The sequence below is a fragment of the Limulus polyphemus genome, unplaced genomic scaffold (genome assembly GCF_000517525.1).
Source record: "Limulus polyphemus unplaced genomic scaffold, Limulus_polyphemus-2.1.2 Scaffold631, whole genome shotgun sequence".
Classification (NCBI taxonomy): domain Eukaryota; kingdom Metazoa; phylum Arthropoda; class Merostomata; order Xiphosura; family Limulidae; genus Limulus; species Limulus polyphemus.
In genome coordinates, this window is record NW_013666241.1 from 175,221 (window position 1) to 194,286 (window position 19,066).

General features: G+C 30.9%; 1 protein-coding gene across 8 annotated transcripts in view; it reads left to right on the plus strand.

The window, feature by feature from the left end:
* LOC106459582 overlaps nt 1–19,066 on the plus strand; it is a 36,610-nt gene that overhangs the window by 4,387 nt on the left and 13,157 nt on the right. For 3 of the 8 annotated variants that reach the window (XM_022386093.1, XM_022386094.1, XM_013919212.2), the window contains exons 2-7: nt 8,253–8,777; nt 9,742–9,844; nt 10,341–10,466; nt 10,882–11,056; nt 13,534–13,705; nt 14,020–15,136. In XM_022386093.1, coding sequence (XP_022241801.1) covers nt 8,417–8,777; nt 9,742–9,844; nt 10,341–10,466; nt 10,882–11,056; nt 13,534–13,705; nt 14,020–14,195 — 1,113 coding nt within the window. In that variant the 5' untranslated portion in view covers nt 8,253–8,416 and the 3' untranslated portion in view covers nt 14,196–15,136. Of the gene's footprint in view, nt 1–7,622; nt 8,778–9,741; nt 9,845–10,340; nt 10,467–10,881; nt 11,057–13,533; nt 13,706–14,019; nt 15,137–19,066 lie in introns of those variants that run through there. The other 5 variants (XM_022386091.1, XM_022386092.1, XM_022386090.1 and 2 more) reach the window with 5 other exon arrangements.

Below are 19,066 nucleotides of genomic sequence, written 5' to 3' on the forward strand. Positions count from 1 at the left end.
AAGGTACAGATACATGTAAATATAGCCACTTATATATATATATATATATATATATATATATATACCTATCCAACAAAGTTTGAACACATTACAGCAGAAAGTCCATAAACAAATCATTTCACAAGTTTGTAATTCTGACAGAGAAAAATTAAAATGATTTTGTCAAAAACATCTAGAACTTAAAAACTGTTTGTATAATGTGTACATGTAATAATTAAGTTTTTACTTTTATTTCTATTATTTAACTCTTTAAACCCATAATGTTTTGCATGTTCTGCAGGAATTATTTTTTTGATGTCCTAATAGTTATAACCATACCTTATAAAATTTTAGTTTTCTTAATTTTGTTTTTCCCTTCAGTATCAGGGGTATGCACATGAAGCATTGTTGAGTAAATAACCTCAAACCTCTTCCTGTTGAACATTGGGTGATAGAAAGATGTGTAGAGAGACTGGTGGATTGTGAAGTAGTTTTGAATTCTAGGTCATTTGTTGATGCCCATTGGTGTTGTCATTGCAAGAAACTTCAGTAGTTTATAGTGGGTAAAGGGAGTCCAGTTGAAATACCTTGACTGTATCTGAGCAGGCACTTTCTTTGCAACTTGTGCTTTGGCGTACTTGTTGATAGCAGTTATGAGAGTGTTACTTACCTTTTCTGTAAACAGACTTCTGAAACAGTTGAGGCGTGTTGAGTTTATCATTGATGTCAGCATGTACACCAGAATCATTCCTGTTCTTTGGCAATAACTCAAAGTCGTCACTTGTGGTTGACCTATCTTGCAGATGTACCTCAGCACAATCATTATCTCTGGCTCTGGTAGTGAATGTAGATGTAGGAGGTGGATCAGGTTTAGCTGGCGCTCGCTTTTGTGGCTTTTTTGTACCACTAGGCCCTAGTTGGAGCAATGTCCCCCTTTGATGAGCTGATTGAGAAGCACTGGAACTGGGTCTCAATAACTGTTTTGAGTTGCTTTCATTCACAAAGTCTCTTCTAAAGTCAGATTTAAGATAAGAATCACCATTGTAATTATTCTCTCCTTCATCTAACTGATTGAACAGACTCATTGCTCGCTCAACAGCAAAATGTTTTGGTAGCCTCTTTCTGCTCATCATCTTTGTTTTACAACTGATTTAAACAAATTTTTAGACATCACAAGAAAACACTGAAAAAATTGGTCTCACAATTTTTTGATCTGAAATGTATTTCTCAACAAACGACAATGCTTCATGGAACTTCTGGTCTATTTATAAAAGGTGGATCATAACATAGTTTGGATTAGTTTTCAGTCAAAGAGACATAACTGTTATCAGACATTGTCACCATCCGATGGATAAATCAGGATAGTTGGCCAGATGCTGGCAGTGTCTGCTTGGTTTTAAAGAGTTAAACACTAAATGTAAACATTCATTTTCAATATATAGGTTATTCAAGCTCTAACTCCAATGTACTTTAAATCTCAAGCATGTAGGCAACAAGGAACCATTTGGTCCTTCAAGGCTTTCCTTGCACACCCATCCTTGAGAAAAGTAAATGTAAATCCATCCTTCATTTTTTTGTGGAAATTAATATTTCCCCTCTTTAAACTGCTATAAATTGCTAACTTACACCACTGCTGACAGGGGTAGTACTACTAGAGGCATTATTCTATTACATAAAAATTATAAAATAGACACCAAATTTTGTAGTTGAGCATGAAATCATTTCCATATTTGCCATCTTAACTTTCTGTCTCTCTCTGTTTATATATACCTATATACATAAGCAGAGCTGCCATATTTTCTGGATTCTTTAACCTCTTACTCCAGATGACAAGGAAATTCTCCTGTACCATGAGACATATATTCTACGTATTTGTTTATTGTAAAAATCACTACAAAATTTTTTAATATGATAAAATGTTGTATTTTTATTGATAATCCTGTTCAACGAATTTTGAAAGTGAGGTGTTTATTTCATTACAGTTTTATATATAGTGGAAATAATTGCATGACATACCATCATTTTACAGTTTACATACATTTCTCAAAATTTGTATGGGGAAGCATGCCTTCAGCACTTGGATCTTTGGTTTAAACACAGGAATATCTCTCTTTGCTGTCTGTAACTTCACAGTTTGGTATCAAATCATGAAACAACGTTGAAATTAGGGTTATAAGCAGAATCTCACTAAAGGTTTTCTAAAATAACAATATCTTGTTTCCCCTCCCAAAAAAAGAAAAGTTTAATAATTAAAGTAATTTGATGGGCCAAAGACTATTTTATCTCTTGGGAAAAACCAGCGGCTGGAAATAAAATCACAGGGAAAAAGTCACAAATTTTGTAATACCCAAAAACAATGTAAATTAATACAACAAAAACATTTTTAAGTTATTTATTTATTGCATGATATGTAACATTATATGAAGAGAGGCATACATGAGGTCAGTTATCACATGAATAAGTGGAATAATTCAGTAATTTAACTTCTATGAACTCAAAAGATTATAAACATAAATTTTCAAATTTTGAATTTTTTTTTCCTACATTTGGAAAAATCATCCTGTCTGTGAGATATGTTGCTATTATTTCATATAATACAGCTAGTGATGTGCTTGTTTTTGTGGTAATTCCACATTGATACTAGTTCATTAAAATTTAATAAAACACACTCAGTTTAATGAATTGTGTGGTGTCTGTTTATGTATAAAATTGTATAGTATAAACGTTATTTCATAAGCTTATGAAGCTGGAAATCAGTGCTAAAACCACTGTATTTTCTGTATCTTCTGTATACCACTTTAACTTGTATTAACACAGGCTTTTTGGTGTTTTTTTTTGGGGGGGGGGGGGGCTAGCTGTATATTTTTATCTTCAAACTACCAACTTGTTTGTTTGCTGCTCAACAAACCAAAACCATTAAAAAATAAAGTCATTACTGTATTAATAAAAGGTGATAATTATTTTTGTTTTGATATTTAGTCCATCTGAAGATACTTTTACATAGACATTTTTGTACTTTACATTTTATGTACAGTATTTGTTTAATGGTGAGAGTGGTAGGATTAGGGGACTAATATTTGGTAGGGTAGAAATCATCTGCAAATTAAGCAATTTTATTTTTGAATACGGTGGTCAACATTTGGAATAGATTACCTTCAGATGTGGTAGATGCAACAGGATTGAGAGAGTTCAAGAGTGATTTTGATGAATAAGTCAGGGCTGGATATAGGCAGATGGGTGTTTGATGAAATGAATGGGACAACCGTGATGGGCCAAAAGACTTCTTGTTGTCCCTCATTCAAGTTTTTTGTTAATTTTATCATACACTCAAATATACAGCGAGAGAAAAGTTTTGATACAACAATCAGTTTCTACATAGAAGAACAAATACATTATTAAAGATGGTTGCTTATTTTTACTGTGGAAATGAGGCAATATACCAACAGTTGGAGGTTGATGTATAAAAGAGACCTGTTACTTTAATTTATTTAAGTTTTTATAATTAGCAGTGCTTTGATCAGAAGTTCTTATTAGTATAGCGATGAGAAACATATGTACAGGTACATATATGTCGACTGGAAGTTGTTGTTTTTTTGAGGAATTTTGATAATGCAAATACATTTAGATTTCAGTAACTTCCTGAAGTCAAACTGATTCACATGTAAATTCCTAGTTCCTCCATGATCAATCTCTAGTCATCAGAGTTTATCCATTGTCTGAGAGTCTTTAAAAGATATTCATTTCAGTCCCTGTCCCCTTAGTAAAATTTTAAATATTTTATAATAAGTCCAAACAAATATAGAATTTTATGCTCTTAAGATTTCAAACTTTAAAAAAATAACATCCTCCACAAAACATGCTTTAAAACGTTTTTTCTCTATAATTTTAAATATAGTGGACATGTTATAAATATCAGTATGTGTCTCAGGTATAAAAGCATTAGTTATGTTTAATTTGTTTTTAAATTAAGCTTTGAAAATTTATTCAAGAATACAGTAATACATTCTACAGTTACCCTCATCAACTTTAGTCTTTGTGGTTGGGCTGTACAGTTTATATAACACTATTGAATAGATAAGTTTATCATTAGAATTTTACATTTTAAATTATTTAAAAAATATCATTATGAAAGGTATTGAAGTGTGTACAATTTTATTTATTTTAGCCAATAATTAATTATGTGGTATTTGGAAACATAAGGTCTCTGGTCATGAGATCACACATAACATTTATTTTAACAATAAAATAGCATGTAAAGTATTCGATGTGAGTCTTTCTTGTTTAATTCTATGATGGTAATTGGGCCAACAGCTAGTGTTTATGTGATCGCTAAGTAAGGTATACTATATTATTTATATATTGTTTTATTTTCTATTATTATACTTTTATTATAGAGATTTCTTTGCATTGTTAGCTTAATGTATGTATTTAGTACTAACCTAAATTTTCTAAGCTTACTGAATCTTGTGATTATTGGGATTACACCCAAAAATACTGTTGACAGTGAAGGTACCCAACTGATGAAACAAGGCATTCTAGTATTTATAAATAGGAACATAAGAAAAGTATACTTAATTAGCCATACTGATTGCCAGGTTTATTTCTAGCTTTGCTTTAAGTACATAGCTTGCTCTGATTGGAAGTTAATATTGATTAATTATTATTTTTACATTATGATAAATCAAAATCCAAGCTATTTAACACTAGTGCCTCTATTAATTCAGAAGGCACGTGTACAGGTAATAGTCTCACTTAACATTCAAAGACAACAATAAACCTTTTAACTCATCTACGTTATCCTATCTGCTAAACTAACTAAACACTAAAAGACTCAAAGCCAGCCATTATCATACAAATAGTTATCAAGTTCTTCCTTAAATTTACTGCATCTACCACGTTTGAAGACAAATCATCCCAAAGGCCAACACCTTGTTAGGATAATATTGCTATCTTAGCTGAAGATGGCTCTTACTCTGATAAAATTAATATTCGTGTACCCAAGCCTTATCAGTCTCACTATTTATTACAAAAAAGATGATACATCAACACTATTAATTCCCTTAACAATCTTAAACACCTTAATCAGATCTCTTCTAACTCTTCTCTTTTTTTCCAGAGAGAATAATTTCACAGATCTTAACCTATCCTTGTATGATAACCTTTTAATCTCACATATCATGATGTAGCACTCTTCTGAACCCTTTACAAAAATGTAATGCCCTTTCTAATGTAAGGAGCTCAAGACTGAACAAAGTACTACAAATGTGGCTTAACCCATAAACTATACAATGACGTTATAACCTCTTTAGTTTTGTATTCAATATTTCTGTAGGTACAACCTGAAATCATATTTGCCCTACCACTAGCAACAGCACATTGATTGGACAACTTATCACCTAGAACACAAAGATAATTTTCTTCCATAACACTGTCAAGGCTATTCCCATCAAATTTATACTTATAATTGAAATTGTGATATTCCACATACATTATCTTGCTTTTATTATAATTAAAAGCCATCTTCTATTTATTCACCAAATACTCCAAATTCTCTTATAAAGCAACAGTATTCTCCTTACAGTCAGCAACACCCAAAACGTTAATATCATCAGCAAGTTTAAATAATTTATTGACCATTCCTTCATCTATATCATTGATGTAAATCAAAAAGAGCAGAGGTTCTAACACTGAACCTAAGGTACCCCAATGTGACATTAATCCAGTTTGGCAAAATATTTATAACAATCCCTTGTTTTCTTCCATCCACCCAGTTTTCTATCCAATGAGCCAATCTATCTCACACACCTACAGAGACAACCTTTCTAACAAGCCTTTTATATGCCACCTTGTCAAATACTTTCTGAAAATCTAGATACACCAAGTCCATACCTGTACCTTCTCCACATAAGTACTCATGTTTGTTTGTTTTTTGCTAAGTCGTATGAACTCTAATGCCATAATATTATTAAGAAGCACAATTTTTACACCTAAACATATGTCCATAATTCACATACAGATTGCAACAAAGAACCCTGGCAATTATAAACTCCTGTTTGTCAGCAAGGATTGTAGTATACATTGTTGTCAGTGTTCATTAGGAAAAGTATTTGGTATTTTGGCATTTAGTGAAAAATACTCAGTATGGTTTTAGAATGATAAGAGCTGGCTTTGAGTGTTTTATTTTTATTTTAGAGTTTAGTATAGTGGATGGGATAGCCTAGATGGATCAACACTAACCTTGTTGTCTTTAAGTTATATGTATATAATATGGTAACCCCTCATTCACTTAGTTATTTATTTAGTTAACATATAAAACATGTTTCTTTTTTCTGAAAGTAATCATAATTTTATTCTAATTTGGGTCCTAGTGTTCTAAGGTTTATTGAACATCTGTTACTTTTAAGCTCACTTTTTTATGGATCTTAACTGAGAATACTTTTATATTTCATTGCTTAGCAATCAACTTTGCAGCAAAATAGCCAATTATAGAAATAAGGTTCAAATAACTATTAATTTTCTTCCCTAAGAGTACACAATAGAATATTTTCATATTTCATTGCTTGGTAAAATAGTTTGCAGCAAAGTCTAGTTCTAGAAATTGGATTCATATAACTGTAATTTTATTCCCTAAGAACACACAATAGAATATATATTTTTTTAGTTAATTAGCAGCTGAGGGATAAAGCTTGGAGAGCTATAATGTCCCTATCAGAATGCTTAAAGCTACACATATGAGGGATCTCATTGTTATTGTGTTTGAAAGAAACAGCATTTGTGAATTAAGTGTAATGAGATAAATTTATCTGCTCCCCTTAAGAAAACATTATCTTTTATTAGAACTGGTAGTGTAAATAGTGTAGCATGCAGACAGATAGAACATTGAACCCTGGACATGTACTGTAAGTAATTATTACCTATATTTGTAGTTTGGAGGTATAAATGAGACTTCCTGTAATATTGATTGATTAATTGATTCATGAAATATTGCACCTGCTCAGTTATTTTTTTCAAATGAAGAATTGATTAAATGTAACATTTCTAAAAATAAAAAAAAGACAAATATGTCAACCAAGTTTTAAACACAAATATTACATGTAATTTAAAAATGCTAACTTGTAGCCAAAATGTTTTATTTATAAACTTAATGAGAGTAAAAATGTTAAAACTACAATGTTCATAGATATAAATATTGTTAATGTGCAAAATTGTTTGTTAACGATGGGTATGATTTTGGATGTTAATGACCAAGTACAGTTTGGTTGGAATTTGATATTTGCTTTTGGGTCCTTTAGGACTTCGTTGATATACTTTAACCTTGTTTTTTTCACATATTTACGAGTTTGAATGATGCATTGATACAGTGCTTCATAATTGTATCTGACATTATCTTTATATAACATATTATTTGCTAAACTTTTACTAGCTTTACACTCAACTTGTTAGTTTAGTAGCTACTATATGCTGTTATGTAGTTTTGAATATAAATAAATCATGATTTTAGGTTTAATATTAGTACAACACTATGTTAATAATCTCTTTGATAAACAAATTTACTAAACTTGGTTGTTCAATAAAGCCATGCTCCATTCCTTCATGAGGACAGCTTTTTATTAATTGAAGTGCAAGGGTAATAATTTCTTTGAATTTATTATTTCCTTTCAACTTTAACCATTTTCTCACATTATGTAATGTTACAGTGTAAGAAAAAATTTCATAGGTAAAAACTAATAAATAAAACTTACTTGAGCACATTTCAAATTTAAAATATGAAGCAAGTCCATTAAGGATTTTGTGCTTCATCACACATGCTAAGACATTGTTAAATTGAGTAGTATTGTGAAAAAATGTTTTTTTAATTTTTACACAGAAGTCAACTTGTATACATCTGTTATATATAATAATAATAATTATGGTACATTGTTTATTTTTCTTTTGTTATAGTTATCAAGCAGAGTGTCATTTAGTAAGGAATGTTTTGATAATTTGCAGTTTGTACATCAACAGAGTTGGTATGAGATTTGTTAGTGCCCAGTATTTTGCATGTACTGTAAGTAAATTTAACTGTTGTTTCATTTTGACAATTTTTTTTATACTTGCACTGATAACAATTTAAGTCTTTCTTTAAAACATTAACAACAAACTGGGTGAGAGAAACTTTTGTATTAACATTGATAAGTCAATTTGTATTGTTCATTTGTTTGGTGTTACTTCTATAATAGAAGAAAAAAAAACATGAAAAAGTATGTGAAAATAATAATCAGTATCACGGTTAGTTTCAGGGTTTTCAGATGTGAAAATATTGGAAAATCGAGACTTGAAATAAAGAAAGAACACCTAAGATGCTGATTTCCTGGCAAGAAGTGATGATTTGATATTACTTTCTGCACATGCTATATATGAAAGCCTTTCACATTACAGTACTTATATAACAATACAAATGTTTGCAATTCCTAGATTCTATAGCCAAAAACTATTTTTACCCAATTTTATATTGTCTGATGCTTTTAAACACAGAAAATGCAGTTTAATTAAGTTAGCTGGAATTTTTATTCATCATTTCTCTACATCTGAGACTGAAGTTCAAAAGTACTTGAAGAAACATGAGAAGTCAGTTTCTTTCTCGTTATGCTCAAGAGTTGACAACAATGCATCTGCAACAATACAGTACTTGGATAGTGAACAGTCAGGTCCTCTAGTTCTTTTCATACATGGTTTGATGAGCGAATTTCAAAGTTTTGGTGATCCATTCATGTCCTTATCAAAAAAAGGAGTACGGGTAGTGGCTCCTAATCTTCCAGGTATGTACTAGAAATAGGTTCATCAAAAATCTTGTTACAAATACCATGTGGATATGCTTCTTTCATGATGCTTTTATAGTGTTAGTAGTGAAAAATACTTTCATGTTTGATGATAAAGGATATACTGCATTGCCTGAATGTTCTTCTAGCAATGTATTTAGTAACAGGTGAATCTGGGTTAGCCATATGACCACCGTGACAGTCAAGGGCAACTGCAGAAAAAAATTAGGGGGGTTAAGTAACTGAAGTTTCCAAAAATTATGAAATCGCTATACAAATACCTTATGATTTTCCAATAACATAGAAGAATAATTTTACATATCTAGTAATTTTTTTTTAGTTAACCCCCCCTTCCGACGGGCGTCCATGGTGACAGTGATATTAGGAATGAGAGGTGTTCTGTATTAACGAAGAATCTTTTTTTCACCATTTATGGTCTTTTTGCTCATTATGTGGTTATAAGAGGTGAATTGGATTAACCAAAGACCTTTCATTCCCTGCTTCTTCATAAGAAACTTTCTATAATGAGTTGCTTGAAAATTGTTTTTTTAGACAAGTTTTAATAGAATTTTTAATTATAGCTTATTGTATCTAATATTTATTTGTTGGCTAAGAAGACTTGTGGAGTGATTTATTATTTGGTTCAAAGAGATTTACTCATCAGTCTTCTCTTTAGACAATTAACCTACAATTTTCTTTATTCATTGAAACAATCATATTTACTGTTTTATAATTTAATAAAATTGTACATCTTTAATATCAAATTAATATCATAACAGTTTTACATTTTCAGACAAACAGAATAATTTTGTTTTATTCAAAACCATGTATGATGTGTTTTTATATAATTTGTAAAGTAATTGTTTGATTGGATTTCTATCTGTGAAACAGATTATTGTGTGCTGTAATAATATATCTGATCTCTGAGAATTCATTCCTCATATGCTGCCTTCCTTATTTGTAGGATATGGTAAAAGTTGGATAAAACCAGCACAATCTTTTAATCACAGTCCTGATGAGATTGCCAGTGTACTTAAGTCATTCTTGGAATGCATTAATATTTCCAGGTAATAATAAGCATTTATGTATAAAAATTGAAACTTAAAAAATATAAACATATGCGCAAGGATATCAATAGATAGATAGAGAGAATGTAGTAAAAGCAATTAAAAGATAACTCTCTGATTCATTGTAACAAAAAAATTTTTTTTTCTTGTGAGTAGACAACATATTTTTATGCTAATTCATATATTCTTGCTAGATATTCAACATAAAAATGAAATTACCTGACCAATACAAGAAAATTTAAAATGTAACCTGTCTGAATGAAACCAAGTTGATATTTCATTGTTTTAGTATGAAACAATTATGAATATTACTGTTTATAATGTGGTATAAAAACTGGGTGAATGCTGTTTAATTGTAAAGATTATGATAAACGAAAAAAGAAGGTACAGTAAAGCTGTAGATGTAAACTTCTCATCTCTGTGAATTTTAAGTTAGTTGAGTAAATTGTTAATGTGTCTTTATAAACTTGGCGATGGGATATATTTTTAACAACAGGGTAGACATGGTGCTGGCTCATAGTGTAGGAATGTTTTCTGCTGTCAACTTGGTAGCAGAGAATCCTCAGTCATTTCGTTCCATGGCACTAATATGCCCAGCTGGTTTAAAACGTGAAGCTTGGGTGTAAGTTTTTTGCTTATACAATAGTTTAATATATATATACTTTAAGCTGTGTAAAGTAATACATTCTTAATCAGTGTTTAATCACTAACTTAGAAGGGACCAAACTTTTAGAGATCGATTCAGTAGGAATAGTTAAATGAGCAATGTGATTAAATGATATCTTTGTTTTAAAATAATATGACAAAATTTGGACTTCACAGTCAAAAAATGTGTTATATGACATTTAACAAAATTTATTTCTACTCTATGCTTGAAATATTGGAAATGGTACAGAATTGTTCCTGCCTGGTGGAGTGGTAAAGTTATCTATACTATTATTATTTTCAAACTAAGTACATTGAATTGTTTAGTCTTACAATTAAAAAATAATTATCATAATTGAGTGTTAGTAAATTTTGTGTGTGTTTGCCCACAGATACATTAAGCCTTATTGGTTGGTTAAAGCAGGAGCATATTGCTTACATAACTCCCTTCTGAGACTTATGGCTCTGCCTTTCCTCCGATGGGGCCACAGACGAGCTAAAGCTGATGTTTCTGATAGCGTAATAGAATCAGATATTCACACCATTGGAAATATAGATTTTCAAAAGGTTTGTAATTTACTTATTATTGCAGTGAAAGTAATATATAAACATTAACAAAGAACACTTAAAAAGTAAATTAATGTACTTGAAATATTAATCTGTTTTTCAGGAATCTCCCAAGGATTTAATGTATGATGTGTATAGATGTAACCTTGCACTGAAGGCAGGGCCATATTAAAGGTAGGGTAGAAGTTGTTGTTTTGCTAGGGCCCCAACCAAAAGAAATTTGGAAAGTTTTATGCATTATATACACTTATTGGGGGCGGGGGGGGGGCAAATGCTCCACCAGCAGGATCTTGAGCAGAATTCTGGTAGCTAGATTTTTCTTCTTCTGTATCCTAAAGCAAGTGTTTCAGAATCTAGACACATGACAAAAGTTACATTTAGGCTCAATTGTAAAACTTTTTGTTAATTTCTGAAACTGTGGGAATAAATTTCAAAACATATTGCTGTATCAGTATGTTGCATTTGATGACATTTGTGAATGATTTTGTGAAATTGTTTTTCTCCATTTTAACTTACTAGTTGTATGGTAGCAGAAAACTGAAATTTTATGTATAATTGAGGAGAGAAGTACAGCTTACTATTTTCAATCAATGCATTTTTTTATTTGGCAGATTTATGAGGATTTGCAGTAAGCATTTTAAGTGTTGATTTTTAGTTTTGGGTTCAATTATGTTTTACATGATTTTAAATGTAAAAAATTTCAGTAAACTACACATAGCCTGTGCTTTAAGGACAAATGTGCACTTCTGTAATTTTTGTTGGTATAGACAGGTGGAAGGTCTTGATTGATAATTTTGGTTTATTAAGAAGCATTGACCATCCCATTGTCCAATTGCTTGAATAGCACTTCAACTGTAACAGAAATGTCACCATATTTTGTCATGATAATAGTTACCAGATGCAGATGTGTCCACTGCGTCTGTCTGAATACTATGCAAAACTGGACTTGTCAGAAAAAATTAATGTACAAAAAAAAGCAGGAGGATGTGATAGTATCTATGATACCCATTGCAGTCATTATATGTTATTGTCTGTAGTGAGAAGTGGCTCCATCTAGATACTCTGCCATTATAGCCTGATGCTATGAAGATAACTTCTGATGGTATTGTGGAACACTTTCCCCTCTCTTCCAACAGTAATGATTGTTTGATTTGGGCCATTCTCCACATTTCTCACAGCATGAAGAGTATTTTGTTTATTTTTAGACACCTGGGCTATGCAGAAACTGGAACTGCTTTTTCACCCTATTTACTGTATTACAAGTGATCTGTGGATTTCTTGCTGACTTTCGCTGTCCTCTAAAAATCCAGTTATGGGACTTTGTGAAACAATATGGTTAATTCCTGAGATTCGTTCATTTGTAGCAGGGCTGTTTTTATTGTGGTCTTTACCGAGTCATATCTGTGTTTTTTCGTTGAGGTTATTTGCATATGACATAATGGAGATGGACAATTTGTATTCTTGAGGTTGTTTATATACTTATCGGCAGGTAGTTACATAGTTTAATTTTTTATACAACAAATCATGTGAATCACACCAGGAGTATTTGATGAAACAGTGAGCTGCTTGACTTCTTCCCGAAAAAAGAAAGTCCCTACATGATCAAAAACATTCAAATTGTAATAATAGTTTGATTTTATTAAAATATACCTTTAAAAGTAAAGTTGATAGCTTGAACAGTTGGAAAGCTTGCAAAATCTGCAAAGTTTCAGCTGCAACTCTAGCTTCAACTATGGGAAAACTTAAAAATTTTGCAGTGTTTAAACTACCACTCTAGTTTGCACTATTGGAAAGCTTGTAAAATCTGCTGTTTGAGCTGCTACTCTAGCATGAACCAATGGAGAGCTAGCAAAATCTGCAAGGTTTAAACTGTCATTCTATAGTTTGCACTAATAGAATGCTAGTAAAGTACTTGTTTAAGTTGCTGCTCTGTAGCTTGAACCATTATGGAGCTACTATAGAAAAAGATGCAAAGTAATATATTAATCAACATTAATTACTTCCTTATAATCAAGTAGGTTTGTTCATAACCAGAGATTCATTGTTAAGAGAAGCATAACTTTGTAACTCAAACCCAGCATAAAATTAATATTAGACATTGAAACGTAAGAGCATGACCTAAAAATATTTGTTGATTGTTAAGAATTACATAGAACACAAACTAAAATAAAGTCAGTTGTTGAATGTTCCGGAAAAACTAGACTGTAAACCTAAAACTAGAAATGAGATTATGAAGTACATTCATAAGCACATTGATAATTGATTTGTATAATGGTTAATGAGATATTGTAAGTAAAAGCAAGATATTTACGGCAATTTTTGGAACTAAAATAGTTTCATTTCTTATGTTCTCTTAAACATGTTGATGATTGATTTTTATATTTGTTAATGATATGTCAACAAATGCAAGGTACATAGATTCTTTTTATAAATGATTAGCTTCTGTTTCTCACTGCATTGTCCAACTTTTGTCACAGGCATCGAAATATGTTGACAGAATTGCTGGAAACAAGACTCCCGTGTTGTTAGCTTTTGGTATGAGAGATCCTTTCATTGAGAGCTATTCATTTTATGATCTTGTTGGTCACTGGGGTCTAACAAAAGAAGATCTTCGTTTTTACAATGATAAGGGAATACTTGAAAATCAGGGTAATACTTTTTTCTCTAAACTATTGATTACTATTTAAGAACATTAAACTCTATCACAGTTTTTGGCAGTAACTATCTTATTCTAAGACTGGCAATGTTGATTTGGAATATGTTGGATTTAGAGGTTCTAAAACAGTTGAATGATAAAGTATTTATAGAGTAGCCTTTGATTAGCATCTTTTTTTTTCCCCATTGATATTGAAATGTCTTAGTTAGTCAGACTTTTACAATTTAGTTATCTGAAATAGCAGGAACATAGTTTTAATTTTTTTGTGTGGAAATAATAAACTAAAATTGATATTTTTTACTTGCAGAAAGTTGCATTACAAGTAGCCACCATCAGGACTATAGAGTTGCTTTAGGCTTTTCCCGTGGTAGCCACAGTATTTTACATAAATATCAGGATCTCCTTGTAGAAATTATGTTGGATATGTTGAACTCTGTCAGCAAACAGGACAGTGTTTCTAACGACAGATGCTATAAACAGTGAATGAAGTTTCTTCAGAAGCTAGGCTATTTGAAAAATAATTTGATGGCTTTGGTTAGTGAGATAGAAATGAATCACTACAGTTCTTGAATATTACTGACACTAGTGGTTATAAAAACAAAGTGAAAATTATTCATTATACTTTGTTACATAATTTTCTTATCAACAAAAAAAAATGGCACCTCTTTTAGTATCATAATTAAAAAATGTATAAGTAAGCCTAAATAATTAAATATCCACACATTGGTCAGTCCTTGTGATCACTTATAAAAAGTTATAAATAGAGAGATGACAAGATTGAGAAAATTTACTGACCTTGCTTGATCTTTGCCCTCTTTATTTTAGGTTTATGTGCATTTACTTAGAAGTGACTATATATATATACATATATCTTAAGATATAGACTACAAGGGACCATTTGTTCCTTCGAGGCTGTCCCTGCATACCCACCCATGAGAAAAAAATCATAACTTAAACCTATCCTTTATTTTCAGGAAATTATCAGTTCCCCCCTTTTAACATCCTGTGAAGTGTTGGCCTCCACTGCTGCAGGTTAGGAGAATAAAATTATCTTAACTGGAATCCAGCCTGCTTTTTACAAATCTTAAAACTTGTGTCCTCTTCACATATTGTTTTCAGAATATAGAACAAAGAAATCACAGGTTTTTTATTGTTTTGATCCTACACATAATCAGTAAACATACACACACATAACTATTTCTGAGCTCGTAGCAACTTTGAAGCATTCTATAGTTACTATTGAAAATCTACTTTTTGATGTTCTACTAATGACAATAAGAAAATGCAAGACGTAAGTCACTGTAATTTTGAAAGTTCAATGTATTGGTTTATTTGATGCATTTTACTTATGCTGTGATTTTTATAATTTCAAACAAGGACGTGAATCAAAAAGATCAATAAAAGAGAATATTTTTAATATCAAATTGTACATTTTTTCTCTTCATTTGTGTACACATATCTATTTGTGAAAAGTACTTGCAAGTTTTACAACGAAAAGCCCACAAATATCCCCATAAATCTAAGCTTAAATACACTACTGCTTATCCAGTCATAACAAAATATGCAGTATGTCAACAAGTTTTGTTTTTGAAATAACACAGAAAATATGCACTTTTTGCAAGAACAGCAGCTACATGTTATCCTTCCCAGGATATGTTCTAAATTCAGTAACATCTGCATATTGTTACCCTTCCTAGAATATATTCTCAATTCAGTGTTCAACAGTAGCTACATGTTGTTATCCTTCCAGGATATGTTCTAAATCCAGTAACATCTGCATATTGTTACCCTTCCTAGAATACATTCTCAATTCAGTGTTCAACAGTAGCTACATGTTGTTATCCTTCCCAGGATATGTTCTAAATCCAGTAACATCTGCATATTGTTACCCTTCCTAGAGTATATTCTCAATTCAGTGTTCAACAACAGCTAGATGTTGTTATCCTTCTCAACAAGAGATCTAGTAATTGTGCAAATTAGTAATTTTCAAAAATAATTTAGACATTTGTCGGTTTCTCTACTGGATCTAGTTCTGACAAGTGATGAACATTGGAATCTAGTTTTAGTTTGGAAATCATACTTTTATTGTATCTTACATTCAGGATGTCTTTGATAAAATGTAGTTTCCTTAGGCTCTATTATATTTAAGATCTCATTTTGTTTGGGGTTTATACAATATTTTGAAGACTTGTACTAATTGTGTGTATTATTGCTTTGTTACAAATTCTGTATCAAAACAATAATATTTGCAACATACAACCATCACATATAAATTTTAAATCTTATAACTAGATATATTGAGAATTTATGAATATCCCAAGGAGGATAATAGTCATCTTTTTGAAAGTCCAACAGAGAATTAGTGTTAAATCTCATAATGATACAAGCGTTTGAATGTAGATAATATTGTGCCATATGAATATCTGTCGTTATTGAATACTTCAGTACTAAACTACTATGGTTCTCTGTGTTTTAGTTATATCAGGCTATAATTTGTTGTTGTTCTTCATGTGTATCAGGAAGTTTTTTTCTCTTGTTACTACCGTAGTTATGTGATATACATCAGACTATTTTTGGGTTATTTATTACTGTTTTAGTCACGTGTTTGTATATCAGGCTGTATTTTCTCCTGTCGCTAATAGAGTTCACTGTGAAACAAGCAATATATTTTGCCTTTTCATGATGTGGTTCGCTGTATATGAGGTTATATTTCTTCCTGTTTTTAACATGATTCTTTATATACTAGGCTTTATTTTCTTTTATTGTTAATATTGTTCACATTATACCAGGTTATATAATTTTCATGTTTTTAATATAACTGTATATCAGAATTTATTCTCTGTCATTAACCTGGTTCAGTGTATATTTAGCTATATTTTTTCATGTTGTTAATATGATTCTTTGTGTGGGTGTTTTGGTCTTTTCCAGCTCTCTTTGTTGTTTTTTGTTTATTAAGGTATATTTTTTGTTCATTGTCCAAGTTCTGTGTTTTCCTATAACATTATATTATTTATTGTTTTTACTGTGGTTTTTGTGTATATGATGCTGTATTTTCCCTCTTAGCCATATTGTTTCTATCTGTACACATTAAGCCAGATTTTTTCTTCATGCTGCTATAGTTCTCTGTGTATGTTTATCAAGCTATATTTTTTCTTGTTGCTACTATGGTTCTTGTATATATTTTTTTCTGTTGTTAATATGTTTATTCATGGCAGTTCTGAACTTTGCAGCTTTTTCCTTAATTGCAGAATTCATTTATGACTGTTGGATGATAAGCATCTTTTATAACTGGAGAATGATTAACCATTCCTGTTTAACATGCTAAGCACAATATTATTTCTGAAGTATTCCAAAATTAAAAAGTAACTTAATAAAATCTGGGTTCTTGTTCAGTCTGGTTTTTTATGTCAGTGAAATAGTTGGTGATGTATATTGTTGTTAATGCTATTCTTAATCATATACAGTTCTATAATGTATCGAGGAATTTCGAAAGTAAAATGTTTTTATAAAACTGCATTTTGTTCATGTTAAGACTTGTTGGATGTCACTCAGTGTGTTAACTTAGATGTAAGAGATACATTCATTTTCTACATTACTTTGGGTCTTAATATACATTACAGACAAAAAAAACAGGAAACGTTTAGTATGAAGAGTACTAACCAACTTTGTAGGAGGAATATGCTTTAATATTTACTTCTTTGAAGTTAATTATTACTCTATTAATTTACTTGGTGGGATCTTCATTATATAATTAAACTTGTAATAAGATCTGGGAAATTAAATTTCAAAGCATTGAAAACCTTGTTATTTCAGAACAAACTGTTGTTCTGACATAGTTTGTGTGTTGACCACCCTAGAAAAACAGTACCCCAACTTTTGTCTTCAAATTTGAATGCCCCCCCCACCAGTGGCACAGCAGTATGTCTGCAGACTTACAACACTAGAATCCGGGTTTCGATACCCGTGGTGGGCAGAGGACAAATAGCCCATTGTGTAGCTTTGTGTTTAATTACAAACAATCAAATTTGAACAATTAATAAGTTAACTAATTTAATTTTCGTTATTATTTCCACATAATTATCTGATAGTGTTACCTGGTAGTGGTAGGTAGAGGTTTTTCGATGTAACTTCTGACTGTTGGAAAAATTGGCAAACAAAAGGACATATAGAAGTTAGTTTTGGTGTATCTGGATTCATTATAGAAAAGTTGTGAACTCTTACTAGTCTACATTAGATAACTTGGACAAAGTTGTGGAAGGCTGATTATGCTTGATGATGACTGTAATCTTTATAAGGTGGTTATTATAAATCGCCAGTACATATGCAGTTGAGATGAATATTAGTGATCAAATAGTGAGGAACAGACTTCGTGAATACATCTTAAAGTTGTAAAAACAAACAAATTTGTTTTGGGCCAGCAGTTGACTACACAGTTTGTTTGGACTGTAATTAAAATCATCAGAACTGCATGGCAGAAGCAAAGTTGAGACCTTGTATTATTCTTCTACATGGTTATTTACATATTAATAGTATTGGTTGTTTTAAATAAGTTTAATAATGATAATAATAATAAATATTGTTTCTCATTGTTAACTTAGTTTAGAACTAACCTAAACCTACAGAGCTGGTACTGGTAGAGCCACGTATAACTTTTACAACGATGTGGTAATTCCTACTTGGACATTGGCCTAAACTTGTGATAATTCTATCACAGTGATAGCTATGATATCTGCTTTTATGTATTTTTATTATTTCGGATTTTATTTTTAATATTTATTATTTTACAATAATGATTATTCTGTATTGTACTAATTGAAGTTTATAATTTTTTATCATAAAAAGTTGTATCACATTTTTAGATTACTTTACAGATTTAGAGCTAATCTAGTGCTACTAACCTGGCCTAGCCAACTATAATCACGGTTTATTTTTGGACATCGACCTTAACAAGTGAATAGAATGTTTAATATATCTACTTTCATTTTTAACTGTTTCTGATTAAATTTTTTTTATCAATTATTCTGCATTGTTAGCTCAGAAAATAACCTAACGTCCTAGGCTGGTCGAATCTCGTGAGATATATTGGTCTACAACGGAAAATATCGTTAATAGTGAGAGTAGCAAACAGATAAAACAACGCATTCTGGTAATTTTAAGTAATATAGTTTGAACAATATAGAATTAGCTATGTTTACTGCAAGGTACATATGTTTAGTTCTGACCTAATTTGGTAACTTGCTTTAATCTGAGTCTACGGGCGACCCCGGAAAATGAGAAACATTTATTTCTTTATTCATTCATTGTATATATATATATATATTGTTACGACAGTGGGGTCACGTGATGAATATTCT